This window comes from Musa acuminata, unplaced genomic scaffold (assembly GCF_036884655.1).
Source record: "Musa acuminata AAA Group cultivar baxijiao unplaced genomic scaffold, Cavendish_Baxijiao_AAA HiC_scaffold_1059, whole genome shotgun sequence".
In the NCBI taxonomy this organism is placed as follows: domain Eukaryota; kingdom Viridiplantae; phylum Streptophyta; class Magnoliopsida; order Zingiberales; family Musaceae; genus Musa; species Musa acuminata.
The window spans coordinates 40,227-61,687 of record NW_027021273.1 but is presented as its reverse complement, the minus strand read 5'-3'; the positions used below and the strand labels follow the sequence as shown (position 1 = coordinate 61,687).

Here is a 21,461-nt window from a genome sequence, read left to right as displayed (position 1 = left end):
CTTCTTCTCTCCAAAGATATATTTAGCTTGCATAGCTCTTCGTCGTCCTTCGACAACTGTGGTGGGAGTGACACAAGCCACCTGCCATGGCTACCGCAAGGTGGGAGTAGGAATGTCAGAATTCAATGGATGGTGGCCTACCAGTTAGGAAGACGGTGCCAATCCATTGAAGCGGGGTCAGAAGTCAAGGGCACCACAGTGGCTGCAGTCTTGAACCACAGAGACGCGTTTGACGAAGAACAACGCAGCATGAGGTGGATATACTACGATGCAGGAGGCAAGCTCGTCTTCCACCTACTTGGACTCACGATAGATCGTTGCACAACACATCTTGGAATATGGCAGAGATCAAGAAAACGCTGATTTCAAGAGGTCATCTGAACAAAATGTTGCCTTCAACTTTAAGCATGTATTTGAGAGAGAGAGAGAGAGAGAGAGAGAGAGAGAGAGAGAGAGAGTCCAATGAAACCTAACAATGATTAAGATGCTGAAACATACATGATGAAGACAGAGATGGGCTAGCGTGTTGCATGTGGTTTGATGCCAAAAATTTCTCACATCGTGCATAATGAATGTTGTTTGATGCCATAATTTTGGAGGACCATTGAGACATTCAAGTCATTAAATGAAGCTTGACAACTTGGTCGACCATGGCGATGGTAGGTGTTGTGTTGCTTTTAGGTATCATATTAGCAATAGTATTACGCTTCTTTACTGACCACGAAATAAAAGACTAATTCCTGTTATCAACAATCATACTCTTGTTGACGATTGTGTTCCAAACAACTCATAATTGGCCAAAGATTCAAGATATGAAGCTAAAGAGATGGATCAATGGTCAAGTCTTACCATATCAAAAGCCAACTAGTTTGGCACACAAAGGCATAATAAGCACGTCACCCATGGGCTATATACTCTCTTTCTGGTTCCAATGGGTTACTCCAAAACTACCCTAGTGTTTGGCCATACATCATAGTTAAAGATCAAGGAAGATAAAAGGTTTTCATACAGTCATTATAGCTTGGAGAAATATGTGTGGGGAGCAGAATGGAGAAGGCAAAGGAAGACATATGAAAGCCAAAGACTCCAGAAGAACAAACCCAAATCAATCTAGAGTTTCCTGATACAATTAATTAGGTACGGTAAGAGAGGCCAATCTAACTGTGGTTAGAAACAAGGTTTAAGTATATAAATATATCATCTATGCATGTTTTTGTCATTTGGTAAAAGCACAAAGCAAATGATGATAAAATATGTTTGATTCATCCCAAAAGGACAGATATCTGTGTCATGTTATTATTGATTTCATTACTTGCATGTACAAACCAAACCAAACAATTCCACACCTTCTGATTCAAGCATTGTTATCTCTAGAATCCCTATGATCAAATTCTTTACTTGTCAATGATTACAGCTTATCAAGAAATTCAATTTTGATTAGGAATCCTTATGGCTATATTATATGATTTATGACTTCTTGAACATATGGGAGAAGGTGATGATGAATAAAAGTTCTTACTGGAGTGTGTCTCTTATGTTATTGTCAGCCTTCATATTGCTTGTAGTTACTACAATGAAGCATGTGTCACATTTTTGGCTTCCCTCCGAGTGTGTGTGTGTGTGGGAGAGTTGATTGACATCAATCAAACACACGCATTCCACATACAAAATTTGGTTGGTCTAATGGTCTAAAAGGGGAGGAGGCATCAAATATGAGTAGGACTTAATGCCGTCACAGCCAATAAAAGCAACCCACCCAACACTCCTAACATTGCCTCCTCTCATCACAATCTCTCTCACTCCTTCCACTCTCTTCTGTCCTCCTTTTCCTTCCTTCTTCTATCTGTTATCTTCTCCTTCAAGCATATATATACATATATATATCTTCTTCTACTCATCTATTTCCTTTTCTTGTTCTTCTTCCTCATCTTGTCATCTACCAGCAGGAGAGAGAGAGAGAGAGAGAGAGGATAATAGACTATTAGAAGGTGGATCGAAGGCATGGGAAGCGGCCTCTTCGTTCTGATGAGGCACCAGAGGAGAAGGAAGAAGAGGGCGGCTTGTCATCCCACTGTATCCCGGCTCGCGTAGACCAAGAAGCGTCAGCCATGGTGTCTGCCCTCACCCACGTGATCAGCTCTGTCTCCCCGGTCGTCGGTGCCGGAGGAGATGAGCTGGTGGCGGAACCGGATGCTAGTTGTGGATCAGGGCCAGGTTCCATGGAGATCGGAACACAGGCTTCCGAAGAGCAAGGTACATGTAGCTTCTGTCTGCGGTCTCCTGTGGTAGCAAGTAATGTGCTCTCTCTCTCACACACACACGCATGCAAGATATGTAGGTAGAAGGCACTACAGGGGAGTGAGGCAAAGGCCGTGGGGGAAATGGGCAGCAGAGATCAGAGACCCGAAGAAGGCCGCTCGTGTATGGCTGGGGACCTTCGACAGGGCCGAGGACGCCGCCATGGCCTACGACGAGGCCGCCCTAAGGTTCAAGGGCACTAAAGCCAAGCTCAACTTCCCCGAGAGAGTCCAAGGCCGCACCGACCTCGGCTTCCTGGTGACTCGAGCAGCACCCGAACGGCAACCCCAACCGCCGGCGACTTCATATCCGGACCTGCGTCAGTACGCTCAGCTCCTCCAGAGCGGGGACGCAGACCTGCACAACGCGGCCCTCGGCCTCTACGCCGGAAGCACCATCACGTCGACGTCCTTGTCTGGCTCTTCGCAAGAGACGCAGGATTTATCTTCTCGATCGCAGTTCACGAGCTCTTCCGCTTCCAGCTCGTGGCCTCAGAGTGGCCAGAAGGAGAAAGATCAGCGGCCACCAGCCATGTAAATGACGGCTTTGAGACGGTGATAAAGAGAGAGAGAGAGAGAGAGAGAGAGAGAGAGAGAGAGGCAAGTGTGCCGCGTCAAAGATACAAAAGATTGCGATGACTCCTTGTGCTTATCCCGGAAGAGTTCAATTAGAATCATGCATTGTCATGAGCCTTATCCTAAGCCTCTTGTGTTTGCTGTGTCATCCATCCCAAGTGCGCAGCAGCAACATCAATAGGAGGGGAAGCTTCACCTCAAGATTGACTCTCCAGGCTGCCATTGATTCTGAGTCTACACTATGTTTCAGCATAAATGACAACTTATCCATTTGTATTCCGCATTCGTATGGGGTTACGAAAAGTTTTGCTTGCGGCAGAAGTTTACATCTTTTCTATAATAAACATAATTTAGAAAAGCAAAATTTATTCTACTTTTATTGTGAATTTAGCATATTTAAAATAAGAAATTAAATCGAAAGAGTCATGCAGCCACATTTGCTTGCAAGTTCTAAGCATGGACGGACGGATCACAACAGAATGCTTATTGCTGGTTCTTTTCTGCTTCATCTCTCGACCGATAGATAGATAGATAGCACTCTTGTTAGATAGTACAGAAGAGATTGATCGCTTCCTCTCTCTTTGTTCTCTCCTCTTGCTCTTCGTAGAGGAGGAGTAGAGCTACCACGATGGATAGAAGGTGAGAAGAGGGAGTCGTGGTTGGAACTTACGACTTGAGCAAGGTTGGCTTCTTGAGGAGGTAATGATCTTCTTCTCACTTAGGCTGCGATTGAAGGAGTCCTCATGTGATCGATCAGCACTCATTATTGGAGATCCGTTGACGAGTTAACTCCTAAGCATGCAAGGAGTTGCGCGTGTCTCCTACCCATGCACCTTTTGTTCTTGGTCGTCCATCTTTGCTAGGCTCGACACCTACACGGACTAAGACTCGACCAAGTGGTGTGCTGATATTGATCAGTCACCCATTGCTTCGATTTAATGTGATTTGTATGAGCCGGATCTCACTTCAAAAGTTGAGATTGGTGTTCCTTGCTTTGAGATTTCTTTTGTTTTGATTTGTCATTGTGGTGGGTATCATTGCGTCTCATCATGTTCTCTATACGGGTCATTCTAATGAGGTTCTCCTCGAGGGTTTCTTTTCTCTTATTGGGGCTTCAAGTTTACTGTTCTCTTTTGATTTCTTCTCCTCTTTTCTCATGTTGGAGATAGATTTTAGTTCCTTGTATGCTAAAGTAAAAGCCACGACATATGTTAAGTCTTTCGTCAAACCAATCAAAGCTGTGAGAAACTTTCTTTCATTCTTTTAGAATTGATGCTTTTGGGCTTCACAAAAGTAAACAACATCTCGATCCTAAGTATGGAATCCCAACGATGACTCGATGTATGTTAAGCAGAATCACCTCGCATGTTACATCATCGATGAATTCCTTTATGATGATTGTGTATCTTGTATTGTTGATTGATCTTCATCTTCACATCATCATGAAGTCGTCCAAGAGGACATGAGCATAGGTGCGATGTCAAAAATCACGCGAACAACTTCTTGCTGCACTTAAATCTTTATGATAAAGAGCTCTTATCGAACCTTTGAACCGGAGGTCGAACTCGAGTCTATAACCTTTGGTCTAACCATCAGCAATAGATCGTCGTGGTCCGCTAACTTTGATCGTCCATCTTTGTTGGGGCTCGAGTCCAACGTGAACTATGACTCAACCTAAGTGATGTGCTAATGTGGGGTTAATATGGATAAATCCCCCAAGAGGTGTGCTAATGTGCAAACGTCTGACATTGAATATGATTGAAATGGTTAAGATTGGCAATGATCTTGACTCAGTAAGATCCTGATCACCAAGAGACTAAATGCAGCCAACGATCAATACATCTCAGAACAGTAATGCAAGCATGCATGCATGCAATCTCGTCGGAAGACAAGTTAGATCGAGAATAGTGCAAGAAAGAGTTTGGTCGACCATTAAATGTAACTCTCACTTTTAACGTGGGGGAAAGAAGAACACACCCACCGTCTGCAGTCTTCTAATGTGATCAGAAAGCCACGGCTTTCTGGTTGCAGCAATCCAAAAGCGTTTATGAGGAAAGATTCCACGATGTCAGTCAAACAGAAGAAGAGCAGAGAAGAGGAGGGTATCGGAACTGTTTTGAGTTACGATCGAGAGTGCGTGTTGGGATTTTGTTTTCGTTTTCATGTTTATGCTTTTTGTCGTGGTGTTTTCGTCGACGTGAATCAAAGGGACGGTGTGGCGTGCGGTGCTTTCGGCTCTCACGTCAATCTTTGCGGCTTAAGACTTTTGACTCTCCCAAAGCTTTTGGAGTCTTTCGCGTTCCATATGTCATTCGACGAAACCTCTTTTGGCTCGATTTTGTTGTGTTGTTGTCAAAACAAAAGTCTTAGGTTTCCGAAACCTATTCAAATTAATCATAATCTTTTGAATATTTTTTTTATTTATTTTCAGTTTGATTCTTATTTCTCGAAAAAAAACTCACTTGTTTTTCTCCATATTCCTCTTTCTTTCTTGGATTTGATTCACAAGGCCAATATTTGATTGTATATATTGAAAATCTTTAAAATTGATAATCTTCTTCGTATATATTGAAAATAAGGATTTTTCTTATGTCAATCAATTCATAACACATATTACCACAAATACATGGATATCGTCGATAGATCCACTCGAACACATGATTTAAATTGTCATTTCGGGTAACGTGACTACAAAGAAACCTAATTAAGATGTCTCTTGATGCCCAATAGAATCTCGCATTTTCGAGTAGGCTAAGCTTGAACCATAGCCCTAAGACAATCAAATTACGTTCAGTGTCACTCGAAAGAATTTCACAACACGAACTATCGAACATTCTAGATTACCAAAGCCTCGTTAAAAATAAATCCAACACATTCTTTTCATCAATTACTTATTAACATACTTGATGTGGGTTTCTTTGGCAGTGCAAATCACATCTTTGTATGCATTATTTGATAAATGGGTTTCTTTTGATCATTTGAAGCTTCTCCCTGTCACCACCAATATCAAGTAGCATCCACCCCACTCTACTAAACTTTAAAGATCTCTCCTTGTGGAAGAAGGCAAGCAATGATGGAGAGATAAGAACATGCTTTCATGTGACCACCTAAACAAGTTAGGCATCTCAAGTTTCATGCTGTGATGCACCTTTTGGATGGTCTCCTCCATTGGTTCATTCTTCATGTCCCTTCTCTTTAGTAGCTTCTTTTTCTGTTAATTTACTTCTTCCAAGACAAGTCTTTAAGATTTCATTAGAGCCAAGAACACAAAAGCAACATTGTTTTATTCTTTTTTGGGGGAAAAAGGGGATCAGTAGATTAACTCAACATCACTTCATACTCAACATTAGAGAATAATAATATTCTCTAATGTTGAGTATGAAAAATTAGCCAACTAGTAGATTAAGTAGTTAGAATTTCTAGGTAAAGAATTAGAACACTCAACTTGTGTTTGATTACTCTCATTAATCTCCTCATTTCCTTTGGTTCAGATTTATTTCACGAGAATCTCATGTGATCGGATGGATGATCAAGAAAGATTGCTCTCATCAATGGATAATTTTTAGTCAATTGCATCTCGAATTAATTAGTTTTGTCTTCGTTTCATATGGATTCGGTGCACATTTGACATGGAAAATGGGCCGAAGAAATCATTTGGGCCAGCCCGAAGAAGCCCATACCGCACCCATCTTAAAGCATGGGACATGATCGATCCAACGCTACAGATGCGGCAATCGCAAAGTATATTTAACGTTAAGCCACTTGCCAAACCAACATAATAACACTTATTTTTATTGAATATTCGAAATTCCACCCATATTATCCAAATTATGTAAAACTAAAAATACATAAGTCAACCGAAAAATTCGTAATAGGTTTTGATAATGTATATTTTGGGTCAAAGCCACGTCACGATCAATGCCACGCCACGCTACAACAAAGTCAGCAAGAGGAGTACCCCCCATGCGTTAAGCCAGAATCCATACCAAAGCGTTGCTTAGTACGTCCCGTCCCGAAAAGCTTAGAACAGTGCCGCATGGCACGTCCCACGACGATGATCGCAAAAATATACCATCTCACCCCTTGAGAATCGATTGCCACGTTAAACCCATGTACAATCGACCCTCGTACAGTAGTATAAAAGCCCATGACCAACATCAAGCCCAAGCGGAGGCAAAAAACCAATCAACCCACTACTGACTTGCTCATCGGTGGGACCAAAGTCGGTAATCACCCAACGAAGGTCATTTTTACAGAAAAACGGCTACCCTCGAGCCATGAGCATTCCGACCTTCGAGTCGTCAACCAGCATCCCGACGACTAGTCGCCAATCGACGTTCGAACCAAGAAACGCCAATCAATATTCCGGTGCCAACACCCCCGTTTCGAGGGTTTGACCAATCTTAGCGACCAGCTCAGTCGACCAAAGACTCCCGATATCAACCCATGGACCAGACCTGCTAACTTATCAACCACAATGCATCAGTTCATCAACGGGTTTAACGTATGATATCACCTTGGATCTTAAGATTTGTTAGATAAATCACCATCATATTAATTATTTTCTTCTCATAATTATGATGTCATAATGCTTAGTAGAAGTTTCAATTATAAGTAGCCAAGAGGTCAAAATCAGAGTCCCACAGTCCAACCAGTTGCCAATCCTAAATTGGATCTTAGAATCGGAACCCAAGTTCAACTCATCCCACACCCCATTCAACCCTTTCACTTGCCCACCAAAACCCACAAAACTAAAAATAAAAAATAGAAAAATCCTAAATTTGCATATCAATAGATAAGCTCCAATAAGTATGAGATCGGCTGTCTCACCTCAGGCATGGGATGCATGAGCATCTTCACCACCGACGAAGGCCACCTCATATTCCAGCTGTGGTCATTCTGACGTCAGAGAGCGGTTGGATACGTGAAATCTACGTTCCCTGCCTGGAGAGATGCAGGCAATCCCAACCAACCCAACAGCACGGGCGGACTCACCTCCGCTGTTGTGTTGCGTACCTATCCCCGTAACCATGACTCAATTTACCGTTCTACCCGTCTCTCCTTCGCCGCCGCCGCGGCTTCCACCTTAAGGGCCCAAAACATATATCCCTCTCCCCCGGAACCCCCTCGATAAAAATCCTTCCTTGTTGCTCTCATCATCCACCAACCCCCCCCCCCTACCATGGCATCGATCTCGAAGCTCTCCAGCCCCGCCTTCACCGCGGTCTCATCTCCTCCTCTCCGATCCGAGCCGAAGCTCTCCGTCGACTTCCGCAGACGCAGCGGCCCGGTTCGGAGCCCGATCGCTCCCCTCCGCCTCTCGATTCAACGAGATCGCTCCGGGAGGAGCGCGTTGGTGTATGCTTCTCTCGTCCCTTGCGCTTGTCCTCGTCACAAGATCTCTTTTTTTGTTTCTTTCTTCTTCTTTGTCTTGCCGGTTGTCTCCAATCTGCCGTGAGACCAAAGTTGATCTGTTATTCTCTAGCGGCTAGTTAGTTGACGAGGTCCTTGACTTTTTTGGGGGGAGGGATTGGGAATCTCGATTGATGTATCATCGTCTTGTTAGATCCCGTTTCTGCTACCATGATTCCATCCATGCAAGAAAGACGGTGTCTTTCGTATTTCAGATGTTGATCCGTGAGAAGCTGTCGCTTATTTAGCCTTTGTAGATGTGTGGAACTCTTGAAAGACAAAGTTTTTAGTTAGCTTTCTGAAGCTTGATTTCTTAGGTTTGATTAGATAATAAAGAATCAGTACTAATGGTACTGTAATATCTGCTAATTCACGTATGTTTGTTGCCGATGTAGCAAAAGCTAGCCTCGAGTCTCGGAAAGAGTCATGTTGTTAGAATTACTTAATGAATTGAGGTTGCTGCTTGCAACTTGTGGTCCAAAATCGCAAGAGTTTCTATTTTAATTTATGGGTACTTAAGTTCAAGGACAATTTTTTCTATAGGGGCTATGTAAAAGTTATAGGAATTTTTCCTGGAAATGTGGCAGCAACGTGGAATGACAATGCAACGTGGAATGACAATTAGATGATATTATGGGTAGGACAATGATGGTTAAACTTTGACTTTTCAGTAGTTCTCTACAAGGATTATGGTAGAGCTGTATAGTAATACATATACATGGTTTGTGCTTCCTGTTTCTTAGATTGTGTTTTGGTTTGCTGATACTCTGATCTTTTGCTTCATGTTATCAAGATACTTTCTTAAAAGTTTTCCTGAATTCGAACTAAATATGTACCCAGTGTGAAGTCTTCACTGCAAGATGGAAATGGTGTCCCATCAAAGAGGACAACCCTCCACGATCTCTATGAGCAACAAGGACAGTCTCCATGGTATGACAATCTCTGCCGGCCTGTGACAGATTTGCTGCCGCTGATTGCCAGTGGTGTAAGGGGTGTTACCAGCAATCCCACGGTAATTTTTTTTTGGGTTAAAAGTTCAAGGTCCCCTTAGTTTATCAAACTCAGTTGGAAAAAGAACCTATTACATTCTGGAATTTGATGTCAGTCAAATGTTTTCTTATTTTTTATAAGAGTGCATTTGATCTTAACTGAATTTTCATGTTGCTGCAGATTTTTCAGAAAGCTATATCATCGTCTAGTGCCTATGATGAGCAATTCAGGTATTCGACCATTTTGACTTAGTATCTTGTATCAACCACAATAATTTGCTGGGCTCGAGCTGTATGTGCCATTGTCCTATGTGAATGACCTATCATATACCATCATTCTTAAGTTAATGGACTAGATTATCTCCATCATGACCAAGTTTCTAGTAGGTTCTTGAACTTTTTTATTTGGTGGTTGCTGGAGAAAAATTATGTGTGTTTGGCACGGAGGCCTGGATTTTTTTTTTTTTTTTTTTTGGAAGAACCTGAAAAAGAAAGATGATAAGTGTGTTTAGCACAGAGGTTTGGATTTTTTTTTCATTTTTATGGAAGAACCTATAAAAGATATATTACCATGAATAAGAACTGTCATCTTTCTATCAGTGGTTCAACTTTTAATAATTTACATGCTTATCTGTCCGAAATCTTTGTATATATTCATGAACAAAGTGCAATTTTGGTCTATAGGCAGCTGGTAACTGCAGGAAAGGACATAGAAAGTGCTTACTGGGAACTTGTTGTGAAGGACATTCAAGATGCTTGCAAACTTTTTGAACCCATTTATGATCAAACAGATGGTGCTGACGGTTATGTATCTGTTGAAGTGTCTCCTAGACTTGCGAACGATACCAATGGCACAGTTGAAGCTGCCAAATATTTGCACAAAGTGGTTGATCGCCCGAATGTGTATATAAAGATCCCAGCTACAGCAGAATGTGTTCCATCCGTCAAACAAGTTATTTCACTTGGTATAAGCGTTAATGTGACGGTAAGTTCGGTTGCTTTGTGTCTTTTCTCTGACCATCTTAAATTATATACTTCACCCTCCTTGACTGAAGATACGTTATTTTTAAAAAAAGACCAATTTTCCTTTGAATCACTTCTCTATGGTTCCATTCAATTATTCTGGTTGGATCTTCAAATTGTTTCACTTTCTGTGCCACTTTTAGTTTACATCTCTAAAATCTTCCTGAACCTGATTTTAGGGGTATTTTTTTGTAATCATGATGGCCGTATGCTTTTACAGTAGAATACTTCAGTACATGTTGATTATTGATGCGCTGATTATACTTCTATATTTTACAGTTGATCTTCTCACTCCCTAGATATGAAGCTGTGATCGATGCTTATTTGGATGGTCTCGAGTCTTCTGGGCTCAGTGACCTTTCTAAGGTGACCAGTGTGGCTTCCTTCTTTGTCAGTCGTGTTGACACTCTCGTTGATAAAATGCTAGAAAAGATTGGGACGCCTGAAGCTCTTGATCTCCGAGGAAAGGTAAACTCTCTGTTGCCCATGGCTTCTAAAATGAGAAGACTAACAAAGATGCTTACCTTTTCTGATGCTTACCTTCTCTATGTTGGAACCCCGCAGGCAGCTGTAGCTCAAGCAACTCTAGCTTATAAGCTGTATCAAAAGAAATTTTCTGGTCCACGTTGGGAGGCTTTGGTAAAGAAGGGTGCCAAAAAGCAGAGGTTATTATGGGCCTCGACCAGTGTTAAGAATCCTGCATATCCTGACACTCTTTACGTCGATCCTCTTATTGGACCTGACACGGTTAGTTACTACAACGTATTTCTAGATTATTTCAAACAAAAAGAAAAAGAGCTTTACCGATTGAACTCCCAATGGTGAAATCTATCCGAGTATAATAGTCTAATCAGAGGTGTATGTTGGTGCTTACCATGGTAATAATAAAGGACACCAAGAAATTTAATGATTCATGATCGTAGAGCATGGATTTGAATTGCTTTGGTGGAGTTTTAGGCAAAGTGCAACTTGTGTGTCATTGTCTTGCCACCACACCTACCATACAATTGGTTATATTTTTCACTCTTAGGCATGGTTTGACCAATGTATTATTATCTGGCTATATGAAATTTCATCAAACGGGGAACTTCAGCTATGGGTGCATCCAGAGTTTTTAACTTCAAATTTATGGGTATAGCACAATGTTCCTGGCATTACATTCCTATATTTTGATGTGGTTCCAGGTTTCGACCATGCCCGACCAGGCTCTTGAAGCCTTTATGGATCACGGTGTCGTCTCGAGGACCATTGATTCAAACATCTCGGAGGCTGAGGGAATTTACAGTGCACTAGAGAAGTTGGGGATTGACTGGGACGAAGTTGGGGCACAGCTTGAGGCCGAGGGTGTGGAGTCATTCAAGAAGAGTTTCGACAGTTTGCTGGTTAGCCTGAAACAGAAGGGTGATTCTCTCAAGGCCCTCAGTCTGTAGAACAGTTATGATGAGCCTGTCCATCTCTGTCCACTGTGGATGGGATCTAAATAAAGCTGGCTTGTATTCGTTTTGCTGTAATTCTTAGTTTGTTTGGCACTCGAGTGAACTCTGTCTTTGTATTGCAGTAGTGAGGAATGACTGGGCTTGAGAATAAATGTGTGAAGTGGTGTAACCATGGGTTTTTAAGTGCCAAGATTCCTAAAGAAGTGTTACAATGATTCCATGCTCCCCATGTTGATTTTGCATTGTACTACTTTTTTTCACGAGGATGATGTTCCAAAGATTTGTAGAAAAATTATGTGAAATCTTTTTACTTTATTCCAAAGATTTGATAGGTTTAGAATAATTTGTACTTGGGGGTTAAGATTCATTTTCGGGCTTAAGATTCATTTTAGCCGTTGTGGTTTTAATTATGAATTACTTAAGTCCTTACGATTTATTTTTATGTATAAAATAATTATTATATTTTTATTAAATCTAAGTTAATAAATGTTATAATTTATTTATGTGATATATTGATTCATAATAAATTATTAATATAATGATACGTATAACTTAAGTGGTTTTAGTCATGGATCACTTAAGTCTTTATTATTTTGTTTGTGTTTAAAATAATTTTTATATTTTAAAAAATTTAACATGTACCTCGTCTCGTTGTTGACAGATGTTAAAGTCTACTTACGTGATATGCTGATTCATAATAAAGTATTAATATAATAATACGTATAATTTAAGTTAAAAAAAAAATTTATCTTGTTGGGGAAGAGGAAGCGATGAAGGCCATGGATGAAGACGAAAATGTAAAGATAGAAAAAGTCAGAGGTTGAGGTGAGGGAGAGCTGGACCACCACGTTGCAAGCACGACGATGAGGGCACATGAGAGGACGAAGTAGGAGGTGATGGAGACGAAGACACTCAAGAGGAGGAAGAGGGATTATAAGACTATTGCATGCTTAGCATCTGATTAGTCGATACACATCCACCTAAAGTAGGACCGGAAGCTCCTGAGTTTATCGCCAACGCAAGAGAGGCTACGTGCGCACGATGCCCTACTAGACAGTAGCATCTCGGTGCTGCTATTGGTGGTCGCTTCCACGACGACGTCTCCTTTTGCTATTAATGGTGGTCTCAATTTTTTAATTTAAATTATATATGTTATTATATTAATAGTTTATTATGAGTCAACATACAACGTAAGCAAAGAGGCTATATTTTTTATATATGCTTATTAATTCAGAATTGATATAAATGGTTTATATACTATATTTTTTAAAATGTAGATGTTAGATGAGTAAAATCATAAAGGCTTAAGTAGTCCATAATCAAAACTACATGGGCTTAAATAAAATTTTTTTAACTTAAATTATATGTATTATTATATTAATAATTTATTATGAGTCATCATGTCACGACTCTATCTGTTAACTGCTTGATGAACCGATTCATCAATTTTGACCGAACCAATTATCTTGATCTGGGCTCGATTTGAGCTAGATCTACACTCGGTCTAAGCTCGATTTGAGTGACTTAAACTGATTAATCATCGTCACCGTAAAAAGATAAAGACTTAAAATCGTTGCCATGATTTTAAGAAATTTATATATATTTATTATAATCATAATAGTAGCGATAACTTTATCGTATATATCTTTCATTTAAAAAATATTTTAAATCTCATATTTTTTTAATATAAGATGCATATTATTTACGTTCTCTTTTTATTATAGATAATCCTTTTTCATTTATAATTTTTAAATGATAATTTTTATTTTACTATCTACGATCTCAGTATTATTGATTTTATCCTTTTTTTCTCATAACCTCTTATTTCATCTTCACTATCGACGTCATTATCGTCAACCTTACTCACTGCAAATATCGATTGTTGACACCGTTAACGCTCGCATAATGACCTTTCGATGCTTGTTATTGGTACCGTCAAAGGCGATGTCACTTACCTCTCCATTTACCGTTGATGCTGCTCATCATCACTATCGACACAATTTGCTATCAATGTTGCTTGTCGTCATCGTTAATACTACTCAACACCATCCAACCTCACTCGTGTGCCCCATCAATATCGTCCTTCGAGTTCATACGTAAAAAGATAGTTTAAAAAAATTTAAAAATTTTAAATTAAAATTATAAAAAAAAATTTAAAAATAGTAATCACACAATAAAAAGAGAGATTGTACTAGAAAATATATTCTTTTTGGATAATTTTTAGATGATACCCTTTTTTCATAATTCACACACAATCACCTTGTATTTCAAAAATCCTTAAAATACCTTCCAAAAGCTGTCATGTATTTTCCCGTCCAAGCAAAAAAATATTTTCCATCAACTGTTTGCAATATTTTGTTGGTTAGTTTTTATCCAAAAAATACTATATAGTGTTTTTGTTTTAAAAATACCGTATAGTGTTTTTGTTTCGAAAATACTATTTAAAAAGAAATGACTGCTTGAAAACTATAAAAATTACAGCTTTTTGAAGTACTAGAGATAAGAGATGACTGCTTGAAAACTATAAAAAGAAATATCATTAAAAAAAAAATCTATAAAAACTATTTTCACGGACAATCGCCCTAACATAAACATCTAAAAAGAGTTTTATCGCATAATCACGACCATCCCATCTAGGATTTGCTTTCCGTACGTCTTGCTTGAACAAAAGCAAGAAGGATCAAATCGGACTCAACCTTATCATTTATTGTTTCGTATGATCATAACAAAATGCCACTTATAAGAATTAATTAGCAACCGAGATAGCTCAAACGGGACACAACCTTTCACCTTCCCTGTTTACAGCTCACTTCTGTCTCTCACCTACATTGTAGGTCCCACGTCCGATCCGTATCTGCGTACCAATCGTGAGGCAGGTGCGCTTGTGGGGCAAACCCTTTTGCCACCCTATGGGTCCCATCCCGATCCGTACATACCTTCCAATCGTAAGTCTGGTATGTCGCATGGGGGAATTATTTCCCCGGAACGAGAGGGGGAGAGAGAGCGGGGGTGAACGAAACAATCCCACAAAATGACCAAATAATCGCCGTAAAAGAAGAGATTTGACCGACAAAGTCAACGCTCCTTTCGAGAAGGTCGTACAGAAAGTCAACTCCTTCCCCTATCCCTCACCACCGTCATCTTTATCCTGGACACGACGTATTCCAAAATTTTCACTGGTTTATCGGCGTACACGACAAGCGTTGATCCGATCCTGCCGCAAAAAGGTGGTCGGCGCCTCGTTCCCCATCTTTTAATGCAGTTCACGCAACCCAGGATTGCGGTTTCCTCGTGAAATATCCCAGCTTGCACCCCCTTGTTGTGGTTTCTGACCACTTCCGATCTCGTCGGTGTTGCCCAGTTTCGAAAAGTCGTGGCTTTTATTGCCGATCGGTTGATCTCTGTGCCGTTCCGTTGACCCAGAGGCATTAAATACCTCGCGCGAGAAGACGGAGAAGACGCAGCAGCCGCAGCAAATCTCTTCTCTTGTCTTCTTCTCTCCCAACTCTCTAGCGTTTGCCTTGGGCTTTGTTTTGGCTTCTTGTTGCTATTTCTCCGTCGGTTTTCTTGTGTTTTCTGCAATGCCGTCGTGGGGAAGGTCAGGACTGTGAGGAAGAGGGGTTTAAGAGCCAAAAATTGTGAGCTTTGTGCAAAACGAGGGCTCGAATAGGTCTTCGAAGTGATAACTGCGGCCCCAGGGTTTCAAGGGCGGTACCCCCTGTTTCTGAAACCAGAATATTATCTCAGGTGAGAGGTGCTTTTAATCTCCGTGTCGCGTTGATCGATTCCTTTGTCTTTTGCCTCATTTCGTCTCCATTTTGTTTCTTGTGTTCCCTTCCCTAAAGTCGTAAGCTTTCTTACTTCCAGCGGAATCATGTCTTCGCCTCTGCTAGCTCGGCAGGGTCGACATCTGCAGCGGTATGAGAACCAGCTTCGGCTTGTCGCAGGGTATTTACTTCAGCTTCAACTCTTCTTACATTTCAGTTCGTTAGATCAGAAATCCAATCCAGTAACCTATTATTCGTTAGATTCAAGTAAGATATATCAGTTTTCTTTTATCTTTTACATCTTAGTGAGCTGTGGTAACAGTAGTTCTGTAGCTTTTCTGTCAGCAACTGTCGTGATGGGGTCTTTACCATCATCCCTGTAGAGCTTTGCTGACTTGTGATTATGATGTAGTGATTCATCGGAACAAGATTTACACTCGTTACCCCTCTGTATATGTTTCTGATTCTTGATGTATGTCCTGATGGATTGATCAGATGCATTCCTTACAAGATAAATGGGAACTCCAGCAGTCAATCTGGTGATCTGATGAACAGAGTGGAAGTCCTCATGATCAGTTCACCAGGTCGACATGACCTCATCTTCCCAAAGGTAAGAACGTCTTGTTAGCCTCACGTTCAAAATGTGGATGGTTAAGGTTCCTGAACAGTCCGATCCTTGGTGTAGGGTGGTTGGGAGAAAGATGAAACTGCGTGTGAAGCGGCATGCCGAGAAGCTTTGGAGGAAGCAGGTGTGAGGGGAATCATCAAAGTAAGTATTGGTAGAAGGAAGATAGAGTTCAGAAACTTGTCATTTCTTTTTTCCTTTTTGCATCAGATAATCTCTTTGAATTGCACCTTCCATTAGTTTGATGTTATGCCCCAAAGAAAAAAGACATTGTTTTCCATTCCAATCTTTGTATATTTTGCTCAACTGTAGTCATGAATTTAATCTCTGATCGATACTGGTTGAAACAGAAGTCATTTTAGAAACTCTACTGGTGTTAACAATGACTGCTACCTAAGAGTGTGTGGCAAAATTAAACTTTTTCTTTTCTTGCTTTTAGTTTCTGTGATTTGGGATTCCATGTTGACTTACCATTGGCAGATATCTTAGTCTGGTGCTTCCATTTTTCGGAAAAGTAAAAAAGTCCATTTCCGAAGAATCTAACTTGATTGGTGTGATGTCACTCTTTATCATTGAGTCATCATGTCATTTTCATCTCCAACAAAGCTGTCAGTCACTAACTATTATTTTTGGAGCTTTATGGCAAAGTGATTTTAACATCATCAGTGTTCCCCATACCCACCCATTGGACATGTGATATGTCTCTTGTTTGCTTGACCCCTGCATCATCTCTCATGTGAGTTGTTCTTAGGAATGGTCTTACAGCTCCATCTCCACCGTGTTACTCGTCTGATGCAAATGAGGCCTTGTGTTTATAGTTGAGAGTTTTAGTTGCATAACTTAGGTGTCACTTGGATCACAAGAAAGCAAATCTAACTAACCGGTAGGCAGACCATCGATGATCGTTGTCATACCTAAATCACTGCTTTATACCTATTTGCTAAGTTGACTTCAGGTGGCATTAGCATACTAGTCCTTAGCAACATGAGTCCATTGGAAATAGTTCCTTTTAACTTATCGGAAGATGAAACTGGTAGTAAATAATTGAATGATTGAGACAGATGAAAAGGGGTCCTTATTTGCACTCACTCTATTGTTGAAGTAATTGGGTGTTCAATCAAACATGAAACTATTTTTATCTATGGTGGTATATTTGAAACATTCCATCATTTTCTAACTGCAACTTGAAAGCATTCAATCGTTGTCGTTCTTATTTCTGATTAGGACTCCTGCTGTGTTTACTTTTGAAAGCTTATGTTTACAAGATTTATCTGCTTCATCAATCTTTATGTTGGATGATGCATCTAGTGTATCTCAAGTTTTGTTAGACAACCGATTGCTTTCTCTCTCTCAAAAGATTGTGTTGATCATCTGCAATTTATGATCAGGGAGTTGAGCTGGGTCATTGGGTGTTCAGAAGTAAGAGCAGACAAGGCACTGGCAGCCTGGAAGGAGCTTGCAAAGGCTATATGTTTGCATTGGAGGTCACAGAGGAACTCGACTACTGGCCCGAGCAGAGTATACATGGCAGGATGTGGGTCAGTATTTGCTACTACTCCACCTTAGTTATAGACTCAAATCAATCACAAATTTTGATCAACCAATCTTGTATCCTTGAACTCTTTGACTTTGTAACAACAGGTCGCTTTGCCACAAGCATTTCAACTCTGTCGATACGAATGGATGCGTGAAGCCCTTTGCTTGTTCAGGAACCGCCTACTGCCTCTTCCTGAGCTACCCGAGCCATCAAACTTCTCAATGGTGATGCCTGCTCCGGCTGAGCCAGCCATAGCCTTATGCTGAAAGCTACTCGCGACTTCAACTACAGAGTTTAGTACATTCGATCCATCGATGGTTGTCTCACCTTATGTTGGTGAAGCTGAGTGTTGGTTCTGATCAGGACACTGACTTATACATGTTATTGTTCTACCACTGTTAATGATATCATATCTTCACCAATGTGTTTTTGTTAATTGACATCAGTCTGCTGCCCGCTTAATTTGTCCTGATAAAAGACCAACCGATACAAATTGGCTGTGATTGAAATCTTTCTACCTTTCCTCAAATTTACTTTGTAAGGAAATACATGTAACACTCTCAATTAGTCCTATATCGAAAATGGACAAAGAAGATTAAGATTAATTTATAAAGGTACGATGAGTGCATTACATAACTTTCTATGAAGTCAACTTACGTATATCCATTTCATTATTTTCAATAATAAAAATAAAATATTTTGCTAATATTATTAAAAATAAAACTGTTATATTATAGTATTTTTTTTACATTATAAAAATTTTTAGTATTATTTAAAACACTATAATACAGTGTAAAAACATTATAAACACAATATTTTTATAAAATTTATAAAAAAATTATAATATTTTGTATATTGCGATACAATGTTTTTCTAGGATTCTAAAAATATTTGTAATATAAAAATATTATAATTGAATCATTTCACCCAATGAACCATAGGAAAAGGAAGGGAAAAGGATATTCTAAATTTTAGGCAAAAAAGAGATGTGGAATTTTGAAAACGATTTTTTCCAGAAATTTACTTTTTTTTTAAAGAGAGTTTTAGATGTTATCAGCTGACACAATATCTGTAATTATCCCAATCAGTTCATAACTATTGGAGAGATTCTATTGTATTTATTACTCTTTATTTTCTTCAATATGTCTATTTTTTTTCCTATAATCCTTTTGTCACTATATAATAAATTTAATTTTATAATATTAATAATAAATATATATATATATATATATATGTATATATATATATATATATACATATATATATATTTGAAATATATTAAATATATTTGTTCGACCAATGACCCATCCGATGAGAAAGACGTGTCACGCTCTCGTCCACCACCTTTGCCTCTCTTCCGTGAGAAGAGAGAAGCCCATGCAGGTTGGCGTCCTCCTCCACCATGGCAGACATGCACCGAGAACGCGGACATGAATCCTGCGGCAGATGGAGTCGACGTCCTTTCTCGATCGACACCTCAAAGCAATCCGATACCAACCTTGTTCTCCTTCATGGCCGCTATCATCACCTTCCTTGCTCTCCTCTGCCCTCGTATCTGATGCTTTGCCTTAGCCTTTTATCCTCTGCCGTCAGCACTCCAACTCCGGCGTCGCCTCTCGTTTCCCCCCTCCCTACAAATAGGGAGTTGGTGGGAGCCTCTCGTACCCCACCATCTCCTCTTTAGAGGTCTCCGTCGAGTGACAGAGTGAGCGTGCGATGGCGAACCAGTTTCCGACCGGCCGCTCGTGGTTGCTCCGTCTCGCCTCGCTGGCCAGGATGGAGCCACCGCCACCACCGCCGCAGGCTCAGCCGGCACCGACTCCTCGAGCTTCGCCGTTTGCTGGGATACCTCTGCTGCCGACGCAAGCTCCACCGCCTCCAACTCAGCCTCAGGAAACACCACGTCGTCTACCACCTCCTGCTACAGAGGTCTCAAAACCAGCGACTCGCCCCCCAACTCCTCCCCAGTCCCCGGAAGTCGTCAAAGTTTCCTCCCCAACGCCACCACAGCCCCCCATGGCCGGCTCAACTCAGCCTTCTCCTACTGTGGAAACCCTAACGGCGTCCCTGAAGCCCATAGTGACGATCCGCTCCCCAACTCCTCCTCGATCTCCCGAGGTCATCGAGACCTCCTCCCCAACACCGCCCCCCTCCCCCAAGAGCAACACCACACAGCCTTCCGCCACTCCGACGCCACATCCGGAACCTGAACCCAAGCTCACGTTCGAGCGAGACAACGGTATCAAGAACGACGGCACAAGAACTTCCAGCAATGGCGCAGGGGAACCACCCAAGAACAACCACAGTAGCAATCACTACGGCTCCTCCAAGCACGCGGAGCCCGCAGCTGCAAAGGAGGAGGAGGAGAACGAGACGAGGGCCGTCACCATCGCAGGGCACAACCTCGGAGCTCACATGGATCTCGGCTCCTCCTACTCCTATCACAGCAGAAAGCAGCAGCTCCATGACGACAACATGGAGGGTAAAGCACAGACTGAAGAAGGCGAGACGACAAAGGCAGCGATCAAGCAGAAACCATCGATCACACGGGTGAACAGCAACGTGCAGACTGTAAACAACTCGTTGCTCGTCGATTCCTCCTGCATCTTCGGGAGCCCCGGCGTGCACATCAACCTCAGCACCCAAAAGAGCCAACCACCACTACACTTGGATCAAGAACAAGGAGTTGACCCTGCACCTGCCAAGTGACCATGTCATACAATAAAAGAAGTCTTCTTGACTACGTGCTTGTGATGTGAAAATGCCTTGTACCAAAATAAATGTGATCATTGGATGACAAGTAAAGAAGTAAGCCTTCGATCGAGTAACTCCTTTACAAACTGCTATATCTCTCTTCATACCTTCCTTGTTCAGAAGATGCAAACACAGAAGCTTTCTACACAAAATTCATCTCCAGCATGCATTCCAAGTAGTGCGTGATAGAACAAACATATACTAGTTTTGGTACAAAGAACTCATCATCAAATTTTCGGAAAATTTCTACTATTTTGAGTAGTTAAATTGGAAGTTTGGCTTGAACAAGTCACTGCCACCAGTACCAGTGCCAGTGCCAGTGCCAGTGCCAGTGGAAGATTCTAAGTGAGGACTAGTTGTTACTATTACGAGTAGTAACAACAAAGTAAAAGAATTCGGTGTACAACATACCAATCATTATATGGACTCAAACTGATGTACTACTGCTATACTTGCAATTACAGAAGGAAAGAAGACAAAGTTGTGAGCTTTGTTGAATCCAAAGAAATTCTCATACATGACAGACACATGAAATCTGAAATGTTATTGTAAATTTCATTCATGGATTGGAAAATAGATCAGATTGGAAGGAGGCATGTCATCTCTTACGGTCATAAACAAAAGGAAAAGAAAAATGTTATTCTCTGGTGAAGTTGATGGAGACCAAAAAGTTAGGAAGAAATACTAATCAATCACACATCCACCCCACAAAAGCAGACAACACTCTCCTTCGCTTGTCCATGTCTGTTTGCTCTGTGCACATGTATCATGTGTGTGAGAATAGGTAAAGGTAGGAGGATGATGACAACCAAAGAAGCAGATGCTGAAGAACACTGATAAAGATGTAGATAAGGAATCTAAGAATACAAATGTATGCCTGACCTTGGAAAAAAAAATATTTATGTTGTTTATATTCCCAATTAATTCCTTAATTAATCAAATCTTAACATATCTTGATATAAACTTTATGTGATTTCACAATAGGAGTCAACTTGCCAATATAAATAAATGCATGCAAATTTTGAAGTCATAAAGTGACTAAATC

At 40.7% G+C, this 21,461-nt stretch overlaps 4 protein-coding genes across 4 annotated transcripts; all 4 read left to right on the top strand.

Moving 5' to 3' along the window:
- The first annotated feature begins 1,503 nt into the window (after positions 1 to 1,503).
- LOC135666008 (ethylene-responsive transcription factor ERF113-like) lies at positions 1,504 to 2,999 on the top strand. The gene is made up of 2 exons (XM_065177490.1): positions 1,504 to 2,253; positions 2,339 to 2,999. The coding sequence occupies exons 1-2, from the start codon at positions 2,109 to 2,111 to the stop codon at positions 2,833 to 2,835; spliced, it is 642 nt and encodes a 213-aa protein (XP_065033562.1). The 5' UTR covers positions 1,504 to 2,108; the 3' UTR covers positions 2,836 to 2,999.
- Positions 3,000 to 7,979: 4,980 nt separating this feature from the next.
- On the top strand, positions 7,980 to 11,948 carry LOC135666012 (uncharacterized). Its single transcript, XM_065177500.1, has 7 exons — positions 7,980 to 8,231; positions 9,126 to 9,297; positions 9,456 to 9,505; positions 9,959 to 10,259; positions 10,577 to 10,765; positions 10,862 to 11,044; positions 11,482 to 11,948. The coding sequence occupies exons 1-7, from the start codon at positions 8,056 to 8,058 to the stop codon at positions 11,725 to 11,727; spliced, it is 1,317 nt and encodes a 438-aa protein (XP_065033572.1). The 5' UTR covers positions 7,980 to 8,055; the 3' UTR covers positions 11,728 to 11,948.
- A 2,960-nt stretch (positions 11,949 to 14,908) lies between these two features.
- On the top strand, positions 14,909 to 18,107 carry LOC135666001 (nudix hydrolase 12, mitochondrial-like). Its single transcript, XM_065177483.1, has 6 exons — positions 14,909 to 15,480; positions 15,601 to 15,681; positions 15,996 to 16,110; positions 16,186 to 16,269; positions 17,514 to 17,663; positions 17,767 to 18,107. Exons 2-6 carry the CDS (start codon positions 15,608 to 15,610, stop codon positions 17,926 to 17,928), a joined length of 585 nt encoding a protein of 194 aa, XP_065033555.1. The 5' UTR covers positions 14,909 to 15,480; positions 15,601 to 15,607; the 3' UTR covers positions 17,929 to 18,107.
- A 1,271-nt stretch (positions 18,108 to 19,378) lies between these two features.
- LOC135666013 (extensin-like) lies at positions 19,379 to 20,371 on the top strand. Its single transcript, XM_065177501.1, has one exon. The coding sequence runs from the start codon at positions 19,379 to 19,381 to the stop codon at positions 20,369 to 20,371; it is 993 nt and encodes a 330-aa protein (XP_065033573.1).
- The last annotated feature ends 1,090 nt before the right edge of the window (positions 20,372 to 21,461 follow it).